Raw genomic sequence first — 26,462 nt, forward strand, 5'->3', positions numbered from 1 at the left:
CCCGTTTGCATATTATGTTATAACGGGACATAGTTCAAGAACTGTAAAAGTTAGGATACCCAAATTTGTATTTGATCTGAGTTTTGTGGTTATAAGCATTGTGCATAGGTTTCATAACATTTAGTTGAGGCAAACTGAAATTCGAGAATGGAAACGAAAAATCTAGCATTTTTTCCATTTGTCAAAGACAACTATAGAACAGTAAAAGTGAATCCACCAAAATTCAGATATGATTTGTGTTTTGTGGTAATAAGCAGTGTGTATAAGTTTCATAACATAAGGATGAGGCAAACTAAAGTTAGAAAACAGAAAAGAAAAATGCAGCAATATTTCTATTTGTAAAGGGGCATAACTCTAAAACAGTAAAAGTGATGCCACCTAATTTTAAACTTAGTCTGTGTTATTAAATTTAGATAATAAGCATTGCGTATAAGTCTCATAAGATTTGGTTGAGACAAACTAAAAGTAAGAGAACGGAAATAAAAAAAAATGCAATTTTTCAATTTTTAAAAGGGCATAACCATAGAATGGTGAAAGTGATGCCAGCAAATTTAAGCTTGATCTGTGTTTTGTGGTATTTAGCATTGTGTATAGGTTTCATGACATTTGGTTGAGGCAAACTCAAGTTTGAGCATGGAAACCAATTTTGGGACGTACTTACAGAATTTTGGACAAGGGTAAAACTTAATCTCTGCTACGGCGGGGGTTAAAACAAGTACAATAACAAAAATACTAAACTAAGAAAATCGTGGATTAAATCTAAATTTATAGAGCCTAGCTAACCACCCGCTTTAGTCAGATATCTACATATATATAATATATGAATTGCATTTGTGATTAGGGGAGATAATCTAGATTTAACCATGTTTTGAAAATAGCTCTTTACAAAAAATGCATCATTATTATACATCATTACTCGTAATTAATTGTAAATCATGAATACACAGTATCATGTCTTCTTGTTCTGTTTTTGCTGTATGAACACTTCTTTGAAGTACAGCAACAGTTTTAAAATGGTATAAGACGGCATAATTTTTTTATCAGTTGGTTATCGCATTCTTCATGTGCCTGTCCAAAGTCAGGAGCCTGGGTTTCTTGTCACAAAAATTTGTAAGATAATAAGTTTGTAATAATGATTTTTTTTCTTGTTTGTAAAATTTGAAACCATGAAAGAAGATACAGGGGTGTCTGAGTGCTGATGAATATGCCATTAACATGAATGTGGGAGGGAAGAAGGGAATCCGAGACATGAGTTTTGGGTCATTAAAGATAGTATGCCTTTGTTGTGTGCAAATTTACAGCAAATTCCATTGAGTGTGTAGCCAAAGGTAATATATTTGGTAAGCTTGCTTTTTAGCTGAACCGTGAAGTCATGATTAGGTTAGGTAAACTACTCTACTTTAAGAATAGACTAGTCTGACAGAAAAAACAATTGATCTGTCTGTTGGACTATGCTACTTCGAAAGGAGGGCAGTATACCTGACCATATAATGACTTCACGGTTCAGCTAACAAGCAACCTAACCAACGATATTACATTTGCCTACACACTCAATGAAATTGGCTGCAATAAAAAAAAAATATATATATATGGTTGTTTGTTGGGAGAATTTGAAAGTACTTTCCTACCGTGTTCTCATCTACTTTAATGGAAAAGCCATAAGGTAGGTGAACTGTCTATTTATCTCAAGGCCATGGCAATATAATTAAAACAATAACCTTATTTTGTATATGAAATTCTATTTAAAAATAACAAGTCATAATAAATGTACAGCTTTTTTCAAAAACAGATACACACCATCACTATTATAACCAATTATATATGTCAATAAATATACAGTCATGAAGGGGTACAATCTCAAAATGTTACATGGATGATAGATACATGACACAATTAATTAAAAGCTTATATCACAGCACACACTAAGTGTGGACTATTCAAAATTAAAAAATAGTGTATCTGAATTCCAAGTAACACACATTATGTCTTACTCTACACACTGAAAAATTGTATCAAATTCAGAGTGAAAAAAGAAAAAAAGAAAAAAAGTCATATCATTGGCACTCATGATACCACATCTTTTTATATCTAGGATCCCTTTCTCAATGCATTGCCAAGTGGTATGGTCATACTTTTATTCTTTTAAGGGAATAAACTCTGGTTTGATTTTGCAGGAATAGGATTGAAAAGGAAAACTTGTAAAAAGAACATTCACACAAACTAAATGATTCAGTATTTCTCCTGTCTGACTATCAATGGTGAATATTTAAAACTCTATAATACAGAATTTAGATTTTATCCAACTGGTTCTTTTTCAAGTTTTAATTTCCTCTCTGGTCTCAGGAACCTGTAGGCAACATATGCAGCAATTCCACCCCACATCACCACAGAAAGACGGGCTAACTAAAATAAGAATAAAAAGTTATTTCATTATAATACAAATTTTAAGTGTATCTGCATAGTTTTACAATCCTAAAGGCAGAGTTCGCGAAATTTTTTTTTCCCTGGTGGTCCTTGAAGAAAATATGCTGGTCCTCACTATTATTTCTATTGAAAATACTAAAATTGTGCCAGTCCTATGTAAAATTTTGGTGGTAAAATCCATAGGACCACCACTTTTTCGCGAAATCTGTAAAGGTAGCTAGAAAGCAAATATATAAATTTAGCACTTTACTCGAGGTAACTAAACTTTAATCTAAATCAGTAAATACCGAAATCAAAACTAATATTTAATAAATGTGACCTTGATTTTATCATGATTATACATTCGTTTTTTGTATTTATGAATCATAACATGCACAGTGTTAAACTCTTTACAGATACAAGTCATGTATCAATTGGCAAAGGGTACCTTCATTATTTCAAGGTTACTAAAGGGTGTAACTCCTTTTAAATATGAAATTGGTTTCCACAAAAAATAGACCTGCATTTCGGGATCCATGGCATTGTTTTCAAATAGAAAAGATTTACTTTTCTTTAAGTGGTATTACCAATGTTATTTCAACTGATCAGGCGGAGCTTATGTTTTAATTTGCATAAGGACAGCCTATTTGAAGATGTTTGTAATAAGGATGATTGTCATTATAATTATTATTGAATTCTAATAATAATCACCTATCAGCGTCACCAAATGCATATACAAAAGAACTGAGTGTATGATATGGGACGAATAACTGGATACTTCATTGATGAGTTTATCCTTAAACACCTGTCTATAAATGGACTGGTCTTAACTAAGCGAACCCCGCCCAGTCAAGTGAAATAAATCTAGTAATAGTTTGCACATTCATGAGAAAAAAACACCACTCACCATCAGTTTCCCTTCATTTGTAAATGTACTTGTGTATCTCCTCCAACCTTTTGTTGTTAATGATTTTCTTTGGGCGCTTTCATAATCTCCTTTAGTGCTGAAAGAAAAAAAATATTGTCAGTTAGTATCTTATTTAATTTAATATTGCATGTATTTAAAACACTATCCTGAAATTGACATGTCACATTAACTTCATTTACAAAATTTAGCCATGGTGTGGAAAATGTACCACCATATACATCACAGGCACTTGTCTCAGAAAAAAATTTCCTATACATTAATATTAAGGTATATAAGAATTTTTATTCTGAGACAAGTGCCTGTGATTTACATGTATCAATTCATGATATATATTTTATATTTATAAAACTACTAGTACATAGAATAAAGGGCTTTTGGGGGGACATTATTTACTAAAAGGTGACTACAGTCAGGCATTTTCTAGCTTATTATCATCTTTTAGCCGAGTCCAAAGAATGCATTTAAAAAATTTATGTGTCAAAGGCAATAAACATTTCCAAAAATGTAAAAAGAGATTCCGAGCACCTGCTGTGGGTCAGAAAAGAAAGAAATCTAAAAAATCAAATGCAATTTTTTGTTTCAGAAAATGTATAACTTAGTTTTTACATTTTCTAAAACATAAAAAGCAACATTTAGAAATGTTAAAAAGGGGAATCTGGAAATCTGTAACGGTTATCTGTTTAAAATCTTATGAATTTAAAATGCGTGAAAAACATGTGAAAATGTAATAATCTAGGTACTGTGACATGCCTTCAAAGTATACCAGTGCATTTTTTTGTCTGCACTCAGTAATTTTTGTTTTGTTCATAAAGTCATATTTGATAAAAGGATTATGATGAACCTTTATAAACTAAGTATCTTGAATTCTTCAGCAGTTTAGTTTATGTATCAAGATTACTTCCCTTTAGTTGTTTAGTTAATCAGCCATAACTTAATTGGGATATGGAAGTCTATAGTCTTGTAACATAGAGGTCCGAGATTCGAGTTAACTGGTCTGCCATTCCATCTATAGCTTTGTACCGAAGGAACGGGTTGGAGCCATTGTCACATTCAGTCAGAGCTCAGACATAAATAAGTCTGAATCTGCTTTTGACTCATATATAGGTCTAAATTTGTAAGTTTTAGGATTTGTCTCCCTTTAATGCAAGACAAAATACAACTTTAATAAGTCAAATATTGTTAAGCAAGAAATAATTGACCAGAATAAAAAAAGTTGCAAATATCGACTCCTACAAGTCAATAAGTTATCAAAATTTATTAAATTGGATGAATCTTTCAAATTTAAAGATTCGCTAATAAAATTGACCAATTATAGTGATAGGAAATTGACCTCAAATGTTAATACATGTACTTGGATGTGGCAAAATAAATAATCTGTTAATCAACCCCATGGTGATAGTGCAGATAAATAACCAAGGAGCGTGTTATCATGTTCTTGACAAACATGACAAACTGAGCCAGTATCTTTCATTCCCTTTAGAACTCAGTAGGGTTATAAATGTGCTAATTTCTTGTTTGATTTCCTTTCTGACAATGCAATTTGACTGCTCAAATAGCACAGCTGCAGTATATAACACTGTATAAATGTATGTACACATGTATGTTACTTTTTGTACTGGTGAATGCCTCCATTATCTGAAGAAAGCTGTGACTGTCACCAGAGACATATATGTATATATATGTCTCTGCTGTCACTGAGGCATCAATGTACACTCCCTATCAGGATTAATGGAGATGTGTCACTAACTTATATTTATACAAATTATAGTTAACCCGTACCATTGTAAACTCGTACCAATGTCAACTCGTACCACTAAAAAAAAATTTGTACCAATGCAAACTCGTACCAACTTATTTAAATGCATTTGATTGGTGTTTAATGATGAATATATACTATTATTTCACTTAATACCTCTTTAGTCTGTAAAATGTATATAATTTGAAAGTACAAAGACCAAATTGTAGCAAATGTTCCTTGTGTATTGGACAGACAATACCGTGGCAGATTTGCTTTGTTGTCTCCCTTGAATACACTCTTTTTTAAACTTTTACTGATAACTACATGTATTGGATTTAATTTTTAATCATTCCAAATTAGTTACATTGAATGGGTTTGGGTTTTTTTTCTTTTGTTTCTCAAAGGAATTTTATTCATTGAAAGAATTAATTTATTGTGTTTTAAAGGTTGTAAATTGTTGATGACCAACAGTTAAAGTACGAAATTTACTATATATATAATAATGATAATATTCAGCATAGCTTTATGGTAAAGAGTAGTGACATCTTCAGAGGAAAATGAATGATGTATGAAACAGTCCTTAAAATTTTCCTCAGCTTAGTCTTTCGATTGCTATGTTGTCACGGTCTTGTGTGCTATTATTTGCCTGCTTGGCTTTTTATTTAATAGCCATGGCGTGTATTTCTTTTTATTAGTGTGACTGTCCATCCGGTAAATTTTTGTTAATTATGGTTCTTATGGTATTGTGAATAGCCAGTAGACGTAATGGTAGTGTTGGCAGCATAATATTTCAAGTTTATTTCTATTTATGAGTTATGAGTTTGACTGTCCATCTGTATTGTGAATAAAGGTATTGTGAATGGCAGAATAACATATTTTTTCTAAGTTTTCATTGAAATCTAGTATAAAATTCCAGTAATTCAACTTTTTTTTTTAATTAAGTTTTCAAATTAAAAACACCATAAAACATCGTATTTTTCAATACATTTTTAATGGTACAACTTCCCAGTGGTACTACTTTCCGTTCAATGGTACGAGTTAACTTTTTTGGTACGAGTTAACATGGTACGAGTTAACATGGTACAAGTTTCCAGTGGTACGAGTTAACTTGCTTCCATTTATATGACAATCAATTCCCACCCAACAAAAAAATTGACTAGTATTGGAGCATGCCAATGAGAGCCGACGTGAAAATTGTTGCAGAGACAATCCATCAACATCATTGAAATTGTTTTGTCAAATTGATTTCATGGATAAATATTATTATCCTTACATCGTATATTTTATGATTTGGATTATATTTTTTTGTTGAGAAAGGTTTCTGCAGATATTTTCAGGTTTGTTTGAGACATGTAGTCAGATGGGATCCATTAGTAGTTTCCAACTACCAGACCAATCTATTTGATGTCTGAGGGTTTTAGCTGTTCCCCTAATGGATCGGTAGTTTCTTTCCGAGATCCTTTATCATAGGATTTTCGGCTTTCCTCTACCAGGAATACAGCTGGGCATTTAGCGGTATCGGTTTGGATTCCAAGTATGTCCTCTCCGGTTTCCCGTTCGTTGTCTAGGCATTTGTGCGGCATCCGGGGTGACCTTATCCCTTATTTTGTATATAATGTTTTTTTATATTATGCATTTTTTATATTTTTGAGGATGAGCGATTCAGGTGAGTGGGTGTGTTCGTATGCTTTATTACATTGTACTTATTGTTTTGGGGAAGGTTAACTTTCTGGTTGTAAGACCCGTCACGGCCAGGCTGGGAGACTGGATAGGCAAATGCTCACATTAAATCTGTACCGATACAGTGTGTTAAATGTCTTCCATTTTACACCATAACCCATGGTGGTGCTCCTACTAAAGGAGGGAGATACGGAACATACATACATACGTAGGGAGTGCTACATGTAGGACAACGGGAATTCATTCAAGTTTCACTTCATAATAAAGCAGACATGAAGTGACTTTCATTTTGATACACTATTTCCTTAAAAGTACTCCGTAATGTAAATATATGCGAAAAAGGACATGATTGTCACGATGGAAGTCGTTTTGTAATCGGTAATGCGTAAATTATGGTTCTATTTTTGGGAACTTACCAAAGATAAAACAAATGATCTTAGTTATTTACCCTATCCAAGAAAATAAACACCCTAAGCTGCTTCCTGCAGGTAATTTTGCCATTTCCCATTTTTTAGATTTAACTCTATCGAATAGGTCTTTTTCATTTTTTTCGGTCATCGTTTTCAAAAGAGCACCATTGGTGAAGGGAGTGAAACGATAAAAATACAGCAGATTTTATTGTTTTGGTATTGTCCTCCTGCACTTGGAGCACTTAATTTGCATATATTTTTATTTTTTATTTTCGGATGCAGTCGATTTAACAAGATTTATTCGGATAACGGTTTGTTTACATTCTTATTAAAGTGTGATATTACTCGATTTATTTCACTTGACTGGGCGGAGTTTAACCGATTCGCTCACAATAAACCAGTCCATCTATCGATAGGTGTTTTAGGATAAACTCATCAATGAAGTCCAGTCATTGTTTTGTAAATTACTTTGATGATAGTGAAAGGTGATTAGACATCAGTAATAATTATAACGGCAATCATTCTTATCACACACATCTTCAAATAGACTATCCTTATTCAAATTAAAACAGAAGCTCCGCCCGATCAGTTGAAATAACATTGGTATAATACCCGGTGAATAAAGTCTTCAATAATTGAAGTTTCGCATTTATAAGCCTCCTCAAGGGGTTTTCAATTTGATAAATGTGATTATAATACTACCCAGAAGATTAAATATTACATGATTTGAGATTATCTTGTTGAAAAAAAATGATTAATGATTATGTGATTATATAGGCACAAAATATAGGATTATCATATTACGTGGCTACCCCAATGAGGGCCCGGCTCTTTTGTTTATTTATTAATTATATATATATATTCATAGTAGCCTACTTAAAATTGATACTAATATATCATGTATATCCTACATGCTCAGTTGAATACAGATTTTAATCAGCTGATTAATTTCATTTTGTAATTTACTGATTAGCATTATGTACTTTTATGTTTTAACATATTGACGTGGACTGTAGAGGGTCTTAGTAGACAGATGTTCATCCTTTATTTTAAATAGTTGATAAAAAAAAAGAAGATATGGTATGATTGCCAATGAGACAACTCTCCACAAGAGACCAAAATGACACAGAAATTAACAACTATAGGTCACCGTACGGCCTTCAGCAATGAGCAAAACCATACCGAATAGTTAGCTATAAAAGACCCCAAAATGTCAAAGTAAAACAATCAGTCAAACGAGAAAACTAACGGCCTTATTTATATAAAAAATGAACGAAAAACAAATATGTTACACATAAACAAACGACAACCAGGTGCTTAGTTTAATTTCACTGTAGTTAGAACTTGATTTGTTTTACCGGTTGATTTGAGCGCAGAATCAGCTAACCCTCACGGAGCACCTGAAATCACCCTTTGTTTTTGGTGTTGCTGTTGAACCCCTATTTGTGACATTGTTACCTATTGTGTCTGTTTTTTTTTGTTCACGCATCCATGTCAGTATAATGGAATTCGATGCAATTGTCGTACAAATGTGAGGTTTAGCGCTATAAAACCAGGTTCAATCCACCATTTTCTACATTTGAAAATGCCTGTACCAATGCGAGTCAGGAATATGACAGTTGTTGTCCATTCGTTTGATATGTTTTATCATTTGATTTTGCCATTTGCTTAGGGACTTTCCGTTTTGAATTTTCCTCGGAGTTCAATCAGTATTTTTGTGATTTTACTTTATATATAATAGTTCTATTATGGGAAAGGATAATTTTACGGTTCATACTTTGTTCTTTCATGGATGGTTCCATAATTTTAAAGGGGCGATGAAAATATTAGCGAGTTTATCGAGTCGAAATGTTTTTTTTATGGTTACTGTGACGATTTAATGCTAAAATTGATTTTTTTTTTAAATTCAAAAGGAGTGTAGGACTCACGTTTGCCTTTCATTTAAAACCATGCTTTTATTTGTCGGTTCTTCATATGATGTTAAGATCTAACCTGCCGTTTTATACTAAAATTCGTTTATTAGTGCTTGATCCCCAAAAAATATTAATCTTCCTTTTTCTGATATCTGTCATTGAACATTAACCGCCAACATAAAAATTATCATCTTAGTCGAAACCAGAGTGAAGATAAGAATTGTCCAACTCATGTATTACTTGAAAATAGGCTAGCCCGAAATTTACAAACAGAACAGGTATACAGAATTAGCTATAGACTGCAATCAAAAGGATGCAGTTCGTACTCAAAATCATACCTAAACAACTGTTACTTATAATAGAATCACAACATTGTATATCTTGTCATAGTAAATGCAAAGTTTTTGTTTGAAGCTAATTCAACACAACATCAAAGTGAGCAAAATACAAACAAAACATCATTTCTAAGGGGAAGAAGAATGAGGTTCACTATGGGATGGACTAATATGCTCTTCTGCAACTACCTAATACAGATTGATTGTTGTTTGATTAATATCAAGTGGCTCAATACAGATAAAGAGAGAGAGAGAGTGAGAATATATATACAAATGCTCATGATCTTATGCTCTTGGGACTAGGCTCCAAGTAAAGAGATACAGAGAAAGATCTACAAGAGAGAAAGAGAGACATGATCTTATGTGCTGTAAACTCTGCTTTCTATAATAGATAAAGATCAGGAAGGGAGAAGAAGAGAGAGTAGAAATATGGGGCAATACAATGTAGACTCAGCGCTGAAATGAATCATAAGAGAGAAGGATCCAGCTCTAATATGTAGTGTTAAATCTTCTACCAATAAAAAGATAGAGAGAAAGATCAGAAAGGAAAGAGAGATTAGAAACATAGTCTAATATTCTGTTACACCGTTCTGTAATTTATATAGTTCGTTTGATTATATTCTCAATCTATTTATGTGTTCCAGTCTAGGAGGATTATTCATCTTTAACCTTATAAGAACATTAAAACATCGTATCATCGCTACCTTTCCCCTGCTCACACGGATCTCAAACCGAACATTGCAAGGTCATACCAGTTCTGGAGAACTTTTCAAAGGACAAACGTCATCTAGGACACAATTCGTGGCTAACCACAGAGTGAGTTAACTTTACAACATTGTTTTTGAAGCCTTCAAATTACTATATACATATTTGAACATTCTCTCCGTGAAGCACTGGAAATTTATAACTGCTCTTGAAAGTACAACATTTTCTCGGATTCAACGGACTGTGCTATCTATTACCTTTGACATTTCGTTTTAATAACATTAATTGAACACATTGTAAAATTGTATTTTATTTGTTTTTCAGCTTTTTACCATTTGTTAGATTGACTCTTGATTAAAGTATCAGCACCTGATAGTCTTTTCTGCTTGAGCCCAATCGTCGGTTATACTTAATGGTCAGGCCATTACAGTAAAAAGTCTACAACTTGCCTGTTGTGTCTCACAGATAACGCCACTCCATGTTAGTTATACAGCTACATAACAACCTACCTGTTGAGCCCTGCATGTACGCGTCATCCCTTGACGTACAGTAAATTGACAACAACTTGTCTACACATCTCCTGAACAGGAAATACAACGGAGCATCGTTCGTAGCTGTTACATTGACACTACGCAACACAGCTACTGCGTCCTAGGCAGCAAACCGACAACGTTGAACAAACACTGCCTACAGTTAGTCGATTTACATCATGGATCCCAGTCACGCGGAACAGCAAGAAGAGATACAGCCCCCAGAGGGAAATGTCCCAGATCTAGAACTACTACAAAATCCGTCTAATACAACACTTTCAGATGAAAATGTCGAGACTAGGCGAGTGCGTGACCTCACAGAAAAAGGTAAAGGAGTTTTCACAGAAAAACGTGACAAGTTCTGTCAGGAAATAGAGACCCTTTGGTTAGATATAGAACCACAGTTATTGGAGATCACCAAACCTCCAAAAGAACTCCAGCAACTGCTAACAGTACAGGATAAACTCATAAAAGCCTGTACGAATTATCGTAGACTCGTAGACGAATATCTGGACTTTCTGAAAAGGACCAGGACATTGGAGAGTCAAAAAGACATAGACGCGTGTAATCTCTCATTGGATTTTCGTCTGTCCAGAGTGGAACTAGTCATGGAAACCTTACATGAGCATCGCCTTGCCCTTACAAAGGCTAAATCTACAAAAACAAAGACATCTAGAGGCAAGAAATCCTCTCACAGTGGGAGTTCCAACGTCTCTGACATTTCAAGTCTTGCACGGAAGAAGCGTGCCAAAGCAGAGGCTGCCAGAACTCAAATAGCCTTTGCCGAAAAACAGGCCTTGCTCCTAAAGCAGGAGGCAATGATAGAAGAACAGACTCTTTTCAAGCAAAATGAAATGAAGGCCGAGGCGGAACAAGAAGCCATCAGAGCAGAACAAGAAGCCATCAGAGCAGATCAAGAAGCCACAATCAGAAAAGCCGAGGCGGAGCAAGAGGCCACACGCAGAAAAGCCGAGGCGGAGCAAGAGGCTATACGTAGAAATGCTGAGGCTGCACACCAGAGAGCTGAAATGAAACGTGAGGCCATACGCAGGAAAACTTTGATGAAACGGGAGGCTGCGCGTGCGACACGGGAAAAAGCCGAAATTAAAGCTGCTATGAACATTCTAGAAGCACAAAGAGAGGCTGCAGCCGCAGAAGCCGAGGCTCGTGTCCTGGAATACGACGGCAGCCAAGCATTTAGCGATCTTCCTGATGAAAAGGAAGACCCGCTCCAGCGTGTGCAAGATTTCGTCAATAAACTTCCTGTATTAACTGTTGTAAAGGAAGTAACAGGACATCAAAAGAAAAAACAAATTCCTGTTAAGTTCGAGCTGAGTCACGAAGCACCAGCGTTCGTGCCATCTGTGGCACTGAACTTGCCGCCACAGACATCTGCTGTCTTGCCTTCCGATATTAAGTCCCCGGAAGTTACCTTAATCCCAGATCTGGGAACAATAACTGGCATAGGAGAACAGGGCGTTTCAGAAAAGATCCCTGTCTTACACCAAAATCAAGGCATTATAGAAGAGATCCCTGTCTCACACCTAAGACAAGGACTTATAGAAGAGACCCCTTCTGCACACCTGCAGCAAAACAATCCTACGTTAGAGATTACCAGATTTCTCCTTCGCAAGGACTTGCTGTTCTCCCGGCTAACAAGCTTTAACGACCAGGCAGAATCATTTCACACATGGAAAGCCAGCTTTAAAAACGTCATAGACGAACTACAAGTTTCAGACTCGGAACAGATAGACCTACTTATTAAATGGCTTGGACCAGAGTCTAGTAAACATGCCATGAGTATAAGGGCATCAAATGCCAACAACCCAACAAGAGGCCTACACAGACTATGGGAAAGACTGGACGATCGATATGGTGCTCCAATAATGTTACAGACGTCTCTCGTCAACAAACTTGACAACTTTCCAACACTAACAAATAAAGACAACTCACTCCTTTACGATTTGTCAGACATCATCTCAGAAATAGAATATCACAAAGAAAATCCCAAGCTGGGATGTTTGCTAGCTTACTTCGACTCTTCGAAGGGGGTAAATCCTATTGTGGAAAAACTGCCATACGGACTCCAAGAAAAGTGGATAACAAGGGCATCAAGATACAAGTCCAAATATGAAGTTGCATTTCCACCCTTCACAGAATTCTCTGCCTTCATCAGGGAAATCAGCAAAATAAAGAACGATCCTGGGTTCATCTTTGGGTCAAAAGTCACGCCTAATACAAAAGGCGCTACGCCAAGGTTCACACCTCAGACGTACTCTAAAGTCAACGTCCATAAGACGGCTGTTGAACAGCAAACTGAAGACAGCAGTCAACAGCAAAATCTGTGTATCCTACACATGACAAAGCATACCTTGAATGAATGCCGAGCATTCCGAGCTAAACCAATCGAGGCACGCAAGGAACTGTTAAGACAAAACAATGTGTGCTACAAGTGTTGTGAGTCAACCACACACAGAAGTCGGGACTGCAACGCAAGTATCAGTTGTAACGAGTGTGGAAGTGAACGACATAACACAGCTCTTCACATCACTAGACCACATCAATCTGAAACTTCCCAGTTTAGCTCACCCAGACAAGCCTACGGCGGGGAGCAGACAGAGTCAGCTGAAACAAAGTTAACCTCTGTAAGTTCGATCTGCACAGAGATCTACAAAGATCATAAGAGCGAGAAATCTTATGCCAAGATATTACCTGTGGACGTGTACCACAAGGACAAGACAGACAAAATTATCAGGATGTACGCCATTATTGACGACCAAAGCAACCGGTCTCTTGCCTCGCCTGAATTCTTCAGTCTGTTCAACGTTCGGGAGAAACCTGAAAACTACTCTCTTACGACATGCTCCGGCAGAGTAGCTACTTCCGGGAAAAGAGGAAAAGATTTCGTCATAAAATCTGTACATAGTGACGTACAATTTGATCTGCCTACATTAATTGAATGTAATAATATTCCCAATAATCGAGACGAAATTCCTACTCCTGAAGTTGCAATGCATCATCCTCATCTGACAGAACTCAGAGGAAGTATTACACCACTAGAGGAACGTTGTCAAATTCTACTCCTAATTGGAAGGGACCTTATAGAGGCACACCACGTCCTTGAACAACGCCTAGGACCATCCCGAACTCCATTTGCCCAAAAGTTGAGACTTGGTTGGGTCATAATTGGAAATACATACATTGACAAGCAAACTGTTCCTATTGAAGTCAACACAAAGATAACTTACGTTTCAATCACGGAATCAAAACAACGTCTTGCCTCAAGACCGGAAATAGCCGTTAAGGACAATAATCCAATTGTTGTTCAGTCTAACAACAAAAACTTTCATTCGAATGCCAAGGTCGCTAAATCGGATTCAATACAATCCCTTGAATGTACAGGACCTAGTACCAAGCCTGGTAAACGCACAAATTCATCTAAAGGGACATCACTCGCGTCACTAAAAGCAAAATCTGTAACTTCTATAGAAAAATCTATAGATAAAGAAAGTTTCAATCCGAAATCAACAGAACCTACAGTTCATGGAGAGGAAATCAATAGCATTCACAAACCTATTCCGAAAGAAGGACCTATTGCCAAATCTGACTTGAATATAAGTGAAAAGGAACCAGTAGTCTTATCTGGACATCATCACAAAGTAACACCTATTCTTGGACATTACTACAACAAAATCAAACATAGAGGACCCCACTTCACAGATAAAACTGCAAGATCAGCAGGATTGAACATTAAGACGAAACGCTTAATTTCGCCTGATACTAAAGAAGATGGAGCTTTTCGCCAAACCGGAAGAAGATCAAATATTAACTCTCGTCATACCCATCGGAGGACCACCTTTAACCGTCGTCGCCGTCTCACAACGTTGGAGAAAACAGTTCTTACTATCTCAACAACAGCTATGGAACATTCTACAAATCACAGCGATCTCATTGGAGAGATCCTTCTTCATAGGACAAGAAACTGTGCCGAACCCAGTTTTCCGTGGAATTAATCTATTCTGGAAACTTTATAGTGAAATGTCGTAAGTTGAGACGTGATATTTCTCACACGACCAATAGTGGAAATTTCACCTGTATATATTCAATTTATATTGGGATTAATTCATTTGTGTAAATCTTATATACATATTCGAAAAATTTATGGAAAAGTGATATCAGATAGACATCAGACGGGGAGTATTCTGTTACACCGTTCTGTAATTTATATAGTTCGTTTGATTATATTCTCAATCTATTTATGTGTTCCAGTCTAGGAGGATTATTCATCTGTAACCTTATAAGAACATTAAAACATCGTATCATCGCTACCTTTCCCCTGCTCACACGGATCTCAAACCGAACATTGCAAGGTCATACCAGTTCTGGAGAACTTTTCAAAGGACAAACGTCATCTAGGACACAATTCGTGGCTAACCACAGAGTGAGTTAACTTTACAACATTGTTTTTGAAGCCTTCAAATTACTATATACATATTTGAACATTCTCTCCGTGAAGCACTGGAAATTTATAACTGCTCTTGAAAGTACAACATTTTCTCGGATTCAACGGACTGTGCTATCTATTACCTTTGACATTTCGTTTTAATAACATTAATTGAACACATTGTAAAATTGTATTTTATTTGTTTTTCAGCTTTTTACCATTTGTTAGATTGACTCTTGATTAAAGTATCAGCACCTGATAGTCTTTTCTGCTTGAGCCCAATCGTCGGTTATACTTAATGGTCAGGCCATTACATCTAATGTGCTGTAGATTCTGCCTCCAATAGATAGAGATTGATCCAGATAAGAGGGAAAGAGAACTCTAATGCCCTGTAAAATCTGCTCCAATAAATAGAATGAGAGAAAGATCAGAGTAGTGAGAAAGAACATGGAAACATGCTCTTTTGCACTGTCAAACCTGCTCCTAATTAACACAAAGATGAGGATGTGAGGGGGAAGAGAGCAGACATATGCTCTTATAAACTGTAGACTCATGCTCTTAATAAATAGAGAGAGAGAAAGATCAGAAAGAGAGAAAGAGAAGGAGAGTGGTAGTCAAAACAAATTACTGTCAAGCTACTGACTAAAAGATTCCTGTTTTTTTTTTTAATTTTCTGTCAAAAACTATGCAAGATATATATGAGAAAATTTGTGAACAGAAAAAAATGATCAACAAAAAGAGATTTTTATCATGAATTTAATCCTAGTCCACAATGTTTAGTAGGAGTGTTCGTTGTTGAAGATGTACGCAGGCAAGCCTTAATAACTCTTATGTAGTCTTAGAGTTAATCAATTTTGACAAAATTTGACACATACATAGATCTTGTCTTTTTTTTCATATTTATTTTATAACTTTTAAAATAATAGACAAAATACAACAAAATGGTACAAAATGTCAGTGGAAAATAACTCCAATAATGAATCATCAGACGATTTCTGCCATGAAGACTTATTTGTAGATCTTGTCTTCCTGATCATTTTGCTTTAAATTTCTATCTTTCTATTGAATTTAAGATATAAGTAAAAAAAAAAAAAAAAAAATGGTTAAAATTTTCATCATAGAGCAACAACTCATAAGTTGTAGTTAGACAGATTTTTAGGTAAATGGAAAATCTCAACATTCTGAAAGTTTTTTGCCGCTGGCAGATTTTCTCTTTTGAGTAAGGTTTTTACCATAGTTGAAAAAACTTGCATTTTATAAGCCAAGCCAGCCATGGTGATTTGCAGGGTGAGTCATTGAAAACATTTTAAAAGTTAGATACCAATGATGATTGTGGCCAAGTTTGGTTAAATGTGGCCCAGTAGTTTTCTGAGAGGATTTTTGTAAAAGAAAATGGATGATGTCAGGCAATTGCCCCCCAAGTGACGAGAAAAGCTTACTTGGCCCATTAGGTAAGATGAGCTAAAAAGAGAAAAGTTGGCAAAAAAAAATAAAGATGAACAGAGAAACTAGACATCATTTAGATGGGAGCCATCTTTGTGGGCCCTGCTGTGAATAACCTGGGGTAAACAATTTGTATTTTTACCGTATAACACGAAATTGTCAACTGAAACTGAAGTTTTTTTTTTATCTTAAACTTTCTCTAGGAAGTTGTACATACATTATGACACACCCTCTGATGGTATTAAATATACATGTCAAGTATAAACTTTGAAATCATTTAGGTTCTCTCGATATACAGGACACAATTTGTTCAGACTGATCACTTTATGGCGACACCCCATTCGGCGGGGCCCTTATTATAGAAAACAGTTAAGGACACACCCATCTAGAGATGCCAGAGTAATATGTACAAAAATACATAGTATATACAAAGTGTTTTGATAAGTTCTGGATAAAGCATCTACTATGAATTATCTTTACCTTTAATATGTTCTACAATAACATCATATCCCTGTAAAAATAAATTCCACCTAGTCAACCTCTGGTTCTTGTTTCTCATTTTATGTATGAAGGTGAGAGGATTATGATCAGTATGAACAAGAATAGGATGCACAGTGGGAATTAAATATACATCAAAATGTTGAAGTGCAGCATTGCAGAACACTCTTTTTCAATAATTGAATAATTTTTCTGATGTTTATCTTATTTCTTAGAAAAATATGATATAGGTTTCTCAACATTATCATCTGTCTCTTGACATAAAACAGCTCCAATTCATACATCGTTTGCATCAACGGCAAGTACAAACTGTTGTTGGACTATTAATTAAAAGTGATTTGTTATTTTCAAAAGCGTTTTGACAATTTTCACTCCAGATAAATTTAGAATCTTTCCGTAACGGATGAGTCAATGGTTGAACAACAGTAGCAAAATTTGAACAGAATTTCCTGTAAAATGCAATCATATCTAAATATCTCAAAAGTTGCTTTCTATTTGTAAGAGGAGGAAATTGGTAATGACATCCACTTTAGCCATAAAAGGTTTTACTTGACCTTGACCAACCATGTATGCCTTAAATAATCAACAGTGGCCTAACAAAATTCACTTTTACCAAGATTAACAATCAAATTTGATTGTGACAATCTATCAAAAGTATCATATAAATGTTTTAAATACTGTTCCCAGCTATCACTACATACAGTAAGCATAACAAAAGTCTAAATCTTTTATTACATTATTGATCATTTTTTGAAATGTAGCTGGAGCATTTTTCATGCCAAACGGCATTACATTATATTGAAATAAGCCATCTGGTGTGACAAAAGCTGATATTTCACGAGCTCTCTGTGTCAATGGAACTTGCTAGAAACCGTTCAACAAATCAAATTTGCTCACAAATTTTGCTTGACCAACTTTGTCAATACAATCGTCTGTCCTTGGAATCGGATAGGAATCAGATTTTGAAACTGAATTTACTTTTCTAAAATCAGTCACGAAACAAAAGGTTTTATCTGATTTGGGCACAAGAAGACAAGGAGCTCCATTCTCTGTTACTCGGCTCAATAATATCATTGTCAAGCATATATTTAATTTCTTGTCTCATAAATTCAATTTTTATTGGATTGAGCCGGTAAGGATGTTGCTTAATTGGAGAAGCATCGCCTACATCAATATCATGACAAACAGCACATCTGGAAAAAGATTTTTAAAAGAAAATACCAAAGCTTTTATTTTGTCTCTACGACCAAAAGGCAGATGTGCAAGTTTTAAATCTAAATTTGAAAACATTTCTGAATTTTTCAATCTTACTGTCTCTTCCATAGTTTAAGAACTAAAAGGTGGTTCAATTACATCTGGTTTGTCATGATTTTTCTCCAATTTAACCATGGCTAAAGTGGCAAATGGCTTACTCTCACATTCATTAGTACGCTCAACAAAGGCAACAGTAATATACCGCTGTTCGAAATTCATAAATCGATTGAGAAAAAAACAAATCCGGGTTACAAACTAAAACTGAGAGAAACGCATCGAATATAAGAGGAGAACTACGACACAACAGAAACACAATATTAAAATGTAACAAACACAGAAACGAACTATAATATAACAATTTTCCTGACTTGGTACAGGACATTTTAAGAAAAGAAAAAAAAAATGGTGAGTTGAACCTGGTTTTGTGGCATGCTAAACCTCCCGCTTTTATGGCAATCTTAAATATAACATTAAAATGACAACAGTACACGACAGGACTACAACATATGGTTTTAACATATTAATATGACACACTCTATTTTGTTTGCGCCGACCTGCAGTTTTTACAATATAATTCAACCCAGTGATTCTTCTCTCTATTGTATAAGTACCACAATATTTAGCCTGTAAAGGATTCCAGGGACTGGCAAAAATACAAGTACCTTTTCACCAGGCTCAAAAACTCTGTCCTTGGCATCTTTATCATACCATATTTTCATCTTGTTCTGTACATTTTAAAAAGTTTTTCTGAGCAATTTGTAAAGCAGTATACCATTTTTCTTTAATATTAGATTCATAGTCTAAAAGATTCAAGTCAGTGTGTTCAGCAAGCCACTCTTCCTTAATCAATTTTAACGGTCCCCTTAGAGTATGGCCAAGTACCAACCCAAAAGGACTAAAACCAAGGGATTCTTGAACAGCCTCTCGGACCGCAAAAAGTAGAAAGTGAACTCCATCATCCCAGTCTCTGTCAAATTGAAGACAAACATTTCTAATCATGTTCTTCAATGTTTGATGAAAACGTTCTAAGGCACCTTGAAATTCTTGATGGTAAGCACTTGATCTATACTGAGAAATCCCTATCTGGTACACGACTTGGTGAAATAAACCTGACATGAAGTTTGAACCCTAGTCAGACTGTATAGACTTTCCCACTAACGTAAAAAAGTTGATGATAGCTTTGACAATAGTAGATGTCTTGATATTCCTTAGCGGAATAGCCTTAGGAAAGCGAGTGGATGTACACATGATCGTCAATAAATACGCATTTTGTCCAGTCTTAGTCTTTGGCAAAGGTCTAACGCAGTCAATTAGTACTCTACTGAAATATTTGTCAAAGGCTGGAATAGGTAGAAGTGGAGCTGGTGGTAAATTGGTTAGGTTAATCAATAACCTGGCATATATAGCATGATTTGCAGTATTCTGCGACATCATTTCTAAGTCTTGGCCAGTAGAAAGGCTGCAAGATCTTAGGGCAAGTTTCCTTATACCTAAGTGTGCAGCCAAGGACTGTCATGGGCATTACCTATAATTTCTTGCCTATAAACTTTAGCCATCACCCCTTGGTAAACCACTCTCCATTACTCCTCTTGGGTAGAACTAGGGGCCTCCACTTCCTCATGAAAATGCCGTCTTGATGGTAATAGCATTCGCCCACTTTGTCTGCTTCCTCCTCTGGTTGAGCCGTGTTGTGGAGCTGAAGAACCTCAGGATCTTTATTTTGTTCTTCGAAAATATTCCTTCGGTCTAACATGTCTAATGAACGGCTGTTTACGTCTGGCCATGGCATAATTGCATTCTTGTTAACACTAGGATGGTTTTACCAGGGCCTTTTACGAGCTACCAGGACCGTCAATGTCGGCTAGGAAAGTGTCAAAAAGGTTCATGTAATCAAACTAGACTTCTCGCAAATCCTCATGTTGTTGATTTCTATCCATCGCCCTAGTAACAACACAAGCTGGATACATTTCAGCATCATCTTCCGGTTCACTGGTAACTATTGCAATCACTTTGTTCCTAGCTACATCATTTCATAGCAATACTGAAACACCCTCAACAGGGAGATAAGGAAGAACACCCACAACAACTAGTCTAGTTATCAAAAGTGACTTCAGATAAATACGATGGAGGGGAACATCTATACAACCTAACTCTACACCTTGTAACAAACCGGGTCACCAACAGAAGTCTCCTCGGAAAAAGGCAATATACCTTCTAAAAATAAAGATTGAGAAGTCCAGTGTCCCGTAAAATCTTTTAAATAGGCTGAAGAGTAGTATTATCAACAATAGAAACAAACACATCAGACATAAAGGGTTTATTATCCTCCATGTAATTACAAATACTAGACTTTAAAGCCTGACTCGCAGGACATTCCAACGTATGGGTAACAAGGTGTGTCAACAAGCACTTGTCTTGGCTTATTATCTCGTTCATTCTTCCTCTGGAGATTTCGATTCAGTTTATGAATGTAAAAATCGACAGAGACTATGGTGTACGGATATGATGATATCTTAAGGTTAGAAGAGAGACATTAGTCTATCCGCTATTGCGGGATGTATGTTAAAATGATATAGTTTATCAACAGATTTTCTAGGAATGACATGATAAATGACACATAAGCAAAATCTGCACATATTTGAATACCTCAATTTTTAGCTGGATGCGTAATGCTCAGTCTTTCGTTTTTTTGTTTTTCATTTTATTGATGATTTTCGATCGTCTCTTTGTTATCTATCTGCAGCTTATTTTTTAGTTTATGAACATGCCGGTTAAAAAAGCACTTGAAAGTATTTAGTGGACCAAATATTTAATCATAGAAGACTATACTTTAAAGTTCTGCCTTTCAACACCTGAAAAATACATATGTCTAATGTATGAAAATTAATGGACATCATTACATAAATTATCACTATGAGACATGTTGCTATTAATTTATAATCAACTTTATTAAAGTCGACTCTAGTTTGGGTGAATCACAGAAATAGCGGTTGTTAACGACATGTTCTTAGTCCATCCAAACATTTGTTTTTCAAAAAATGTACACATGAATTGTTATCAACTAGTCAAGTTCGATAATTGAATTTTCAAATATTCAAAAAACTATCAAAGACACCAGGCTTATAACTTTGTACGTCAGACAAAAGTTTCGTCTTCAAAACTCAATAGTGAATATTGAATAAACACATTAGCAAACCACATACAGTTCAACGTTGAAGAGTATTAAAAATCCATGTTTAAAATGTTTACCTCGTACTGTAAGGGTTATCTTTTTCTACAACGGAAAGAATATTTAGTATTTCGAACAGTTAAAAGTTTTGTAAACAGGTACTAGTAATTTGTAGATATGACCATATCAATACGGAACATTTCTGAGTTCTGTTCTCTTTTTTGATTTTTTTGTTAGCCCTATCAATAGTTTAGCCAACTCAAATATTAGAGACAATTTTACAAGACTTTATGCTATATCTTCGTGGCCAGAAAAAAACCGCTAGATGCCAATTATCTGCAAAACAGGGGGTGTTTCTGTTAAACATGTATCTAACTAATGTTAAAAATATTAGCTTTGCAAACTTTTGATCACAATTTAAGTTTTTCTGTTTGACAAATTTAAAATTTATACTATTCATTTGAAGATAACTCTACCACATCATAAATAATCGAATAACCAAAAAAAACTTTATTAAACATCAAATCAAAAACCACTTAAAATGTGTATCCTTGAGTTCCTATTATCATATCAATATGTGATTCCCATACTTAAAATTTACTATTTATATTTGATAAGCCTCCGTCCATAGTATTTGAACTGATGTCACTATTTATGGTGTTCTTATTGTACAAGTTCAATGTGATGTTGTGTTAACTGTTGTCTGATGAGAACACCCAGCAGAAATCAATTGCATTCTAATTAATGCAATGTCCGTTAAAACGAATGAATTTACAATTTTAATGCTCCACTTCATTTAAATTTCATGTTGATAGCTTTAGTTCAGTGACACTGATGAGCACTGTGTAAGTAACGTTAATTATAGAAAAATGTATTTTAAAAGATAATAAACATTTGTTATTGTTTTGTTAAATGGCAAAGTCATGAACGTAGTTCGTAAACATTTTAAAGGACAAATATTTTTTTAAAAACATTGAATATTCCTACGCCTCGAATAGAATTCAGCACCTACTTATTTTTTTGATAAAACAATATGTTAATACTGATCACATGCTGTTCACATTAAAACTAATTTAAGCAATTAAAAGGATATAAGACTAAATAAGTCTTCTAACTAGACGTAATTTAAAATTACATTAATCATTTTAAAACACGACACTCAAACTCGAAGTGTTTTGACTTTTGGGTGCTAAAAAAATAAACCAAGTATTTTGTATATATCCAATCATATCTTAGTATACAGACCTATAAATTGTTAACTATAACCTGTTCAGAAATATCCTCTTCTAGAACTGTACAAGAAGGTACAAGAAACAGTCCTTCAAAGCATAAATGGTAAGTCCATACTTCATCTTCTTTCTATAACTTGCTCCTGCGGTTAGGAACACACCAATTGCATGAATAAAGCTTCAAATGCTTTGCGTTTGATGTGTTTTCTTGATTAACATTCATCAGGACATTTAAAAGTCATTAACACAAAACCCTAGAGACGTTTAAATACACGGGGATCTATATGAACAAAAGTGTTAACTATTATAGCCAAAAAAACACAGTAAAAGCTAAATATTCCCCGAGTGATTTGGAAACTTAGTTCATTTAGAATAGTTTGTGCTATAATAAATTTTTGTATTCTTGTCTTTCATTTTTGCTAATGTGTAGTGATTAAGATTATAACAAAATATTGACTGCTGTACCCATATTTTTAACATTTTTGACATGTTTGCCTAATAGTATTGTGTATGTTTGTTTTGTATACACATCGTTCTCATATGATAGAATTTTTTGAGACTGTCATACAAGAGGGATGTTTTATTTAAGGAACATTCCGTTTTGGTTTTTCCTCGAAGTTCGGTATTTTGTTATTTTTTTCTCATTTCTAAGTCTGCAAGCGGACAATTGAAAGCAGTAATGTAAGTTACAAATCATGGAATTAGTTGTTGACTTCCTGTTTTTAATAGTGCATTTAGAAATGATCTTTAAATTACTACTGTTTGTTTGTACCTCTGTTACATAGAGATAACTATCACGTCATTTACTATGTATTGGCGTTTTTATTCCCCGAGGGTATCACCAGCCCAGTTGTCAGCACTTTTGGGTTGACATGAATTCATCATTGGTATAGTCATGCTTATAAATGTTTACAATAACTTACAAATAAGGTTTTCTGCCGACGAAATAGAATACCTTAGCTGAAGAAAACAGCCCAAGGACACCAATGGGTATTCAACACAGCAAGAAAATCGCACAAGCGGGCTTCAGCTGGCCCTCAAACAAAAATATGTACTAGATCAGTGAAAATGAATGTCAAACTAAATTCCAAAACATATAAATGAACTAAAAATAAAATCAATACAAATATATATTCTCTTAGATGTATTTGGCCAATATTAATGAACTTTTTGGTCCCCAGTGCTCCTCAACTTCGTACTTTGTTTTGCCTTTTTAACTTTTTTAATTCGAGCGTCACCGATGATTTGCAGACGAAACGCGCGACTGACGAAAAGATGAATTTTCAATCATGGGTATCTATGATGAGACTATTTACAAAACCTTATCACCGTCCTTCAAGTTTCAAAGTTACTTTTAATGGAAAACACTAAATACATGTTCTTTTCTAGTAGACAGTTCTGGTTAAACCTCTTTAATTATCTCTATCAATACACTAGAAACTTATTTCCTTACTCTACATCACTGTTTTGTATTTAAGGCACCTTCCACTTGTTATACTACTGGCACAATTTACTTATATTCATGACATTATTTCAAGTAACGCAGTTAGACTAAACACGTTTTACAAGTAAATTGAACTAAATATTGGCGAAGTTAAATGTCGCCATTATAATCAATGATCCATGATTATAAGGAATTCAACCACACATACATAGCACCACTGATTTCTACGTTCAACTCACCATTGCTTTCTGTGTTAAACTCACCACTGCTTTCTATGTTAAACTCACCACTGCTTTCTATGTCTTCAATCATCAGGTATGTCGTCCTTATTTGAAATAAAGTTATAGTCATTTAATAAAAAAACTATATTTTATCCTGGAATGTGCTTAATATTCAACATACCGATATCGAATATTAGAGTGAACTTATTCCCAAGAAGTTTGGTAGCACAAACAAAGGCACTTCTGATCCGAACAACAGAGTAAAAGTGCCCACCTATTTAGATTTTATATCTTCTTATCATTTAAAAGAAACGTATAAAAGGAATCTACAGTGACCACAAGCCCTGAAGCTTTCATTTGATACCATTATTGTTCTAATATCTTACTTATTGATACAGTTACAGCTATAAGTCGGATATATTGTGTTCCAACATTGACTACTTTCTGTATGTTGTTTTTTCCGAGCCCTGATTAGTAATTCTATATCACAAGGAAACCCATTTAAAGAGAACTGACTAGAAAACAGACTAATACATGTAACTGGACTCGTGAAGCTATTAATTTATCAACGGACACAACCAGATGACCAGTACTTAGTAAACTCATCATATATACCACGATTGAAATTTTGCGTTTGCACACGACGCGCGTCATGTCTACAATTGACTCGTCTGTGACGCTCGAATAAAAAAAGGTTAAAAAGGCCAAATTAATTAAGAGGTTGAAGAGCAATGAAGACCAACATTCCTTAAAGTTTTGCCAAATACAGCTAGGATAATATATTCCTGAGGTAAAAAAGCCTTTGTATTTCACAACATTAAAGTTTTGTGAATAGATGATTTATAATTATTACCATATCAATGATAATTGATGTCAAAACAAGTTCCGACTACTGAGCTGGTGATACCCTCGAGGAATAAAAACTCCACCAGCACCGGAATCGACCCACTTGTTCTAAGTAATATTATCTTAAGGATGTATTCTTCTGACTTTTCAGTCTCGTTCAGTCTCGTTGAAATCTCGTTCTTGAATTATTTTCAAAACATGTGATACAAGTGGAAAATATCAATGAATTTTAAAAATATTATAATCAAACATACCTCTGTGAAATAATTGTGTATTCACAATGAATGATTTTTGAGTAATCCAGTTTTCAAATTTTACGACCAATCAAGTCAGTATTTTTAGCCAACATTATGAGAAAATGGGTGAGGGATACAAAAAATTATTTCACAAGAATCATGTACATCCCATATCATTTTGGTCTTTTCAAATTTCCTAGATATGTATTTTTTCAATCATTTATAACAAAAAAGTTGAAATAATATGCATTCTATTCTTAAAACTGAGAAAAATCACAAAAATACAAAATTGACAGCATGGTAAATTTTACACAAAAAAACGTCAAAATATGATAAAACTTTCTTATATTAACACCTACCTATAGTTTTTTTAAGTAAAATTTATTCAGATTGGTCCACTCCATCTTTATAGAAAGTATGAAAAAAAGTTTAATTGTGGATCTGTGATTTTTTTCACGACGATAGCCCAAAAATAGGTAAAAATCGATGAAAAATGGGAAAATCATCAAAATTGGGCATTTTCAGAGGGTCGTAGCAAAAATAGAAGTGCACCACCATATGATTTTTCTTCGCCAATTATTTTGTTACAGTCTTATAAACCCAAAAATCAGGTTAAGAAAAAAAGTTTAATTCTAGAAATTTTTGGCTCCTCAGAGGTGTACATCCTTAAATACCAGGATTTAAATTTTATATTTGCGCTAGACTCGTTTGTGACGCTCGAATAAAAAAAAGGTAAAAAGGCCAAATAAATGACGAATTTGAAGAGAACTGAGGACAAAAAAATCCTAAAAGTTTTGCCAAATACAGCTTGGATAATATATTCCTTAGGGAGAAAAACTTCTATTCTCTAGACTTTTTACCCTTTATTTTCTATTTTTTATACTTTTTGCCCGTTATCTCTATTGTTTATAATTGATTCCCTAATTATTCTATATTCTTTTTATTTCATTGACTCATCTATTCTTAATTTTCTTGGGGTAGATTTTTCTATATTTTTCATATGTGTTGCCAATTAGTCTCCTTTCTTTTTATTTTA

At 34.5% G+C, this 26,462-nt stretch overlaps 2 protein-coding genes and 1 long non-coding RNA gene across 3 annotated transcripts; 1 reads left to right on the forward strand and 2 right to left on the reverse strand.

Annotated features, from left to right (window-relative positions):
* Positions 1 to 1,719: 1,719 nt before the first annotated feature.
* LOC139502635 (uncharacterized) lies at positions 1,720 to 7,358 on the reverse strand. Its single transcript, XM_071292163.1, has 3 exons — positions 7,198 to 7,358; positions 3,311 to 3,407; positions 1,720 to 2,403 (listed from the first exon to the last, which is right to left on the reverse strand). Exons 1-3 carry the CDS (start codon positions 7,305 to 7,307, stop codon positions 2,296 to 2,298), a joined length of 315 nt encoding a protein of 104 aa, XP_071148264.1. The 5' UTR covers positions 7,308 to 7,358; the 3' UTR covers positions 1,720 to 2,295.
* A 7,186-nt stretch (positions 7,359 to 14,544) lies between these two features.
* On the forward strand, positions 14,545 to 15,345 carry LOC139503497 (uncharacterized). Its single transcript, XR_011659114.1, has 2 exons — positions 14,545 to 15,083; positions 15,297 to 15,345. It is a non-coding gene; the product is annotated as an uncharacterized lncRNA (long non-coding RNA).
* Positions 15,346 to 18,983: 3,638 nt separating this feature from the next.
* Positions 18,984 to 19,397, reverse strand: LOC139504056 (uncharacterized). The gene has a single exon (XM_071294114.1). It carries the CDS (start codon positions 19,395 to 19,397, stop codon positions 18,984 to 18,986), a length of 414 nt encoding a protein of 137 aa, XP_071150215.1.
* Between the last annotated feature and the right edge of the window lie 7,065 nt (positions 19,398 to 26,462).

This window comes from Mytilus edulis, chromosome 14 (assembly GCF_963676685.1).
Source record: "Mytilus edulis chromosome 14, xbMytEdul2.2, whole genome shotgun sequence".
NCBI lineage: Eukaryota > Metazoa > Mollusca > Bivalvia > Mytilida > Mytilidae > Mytilus > Mytilus edulis.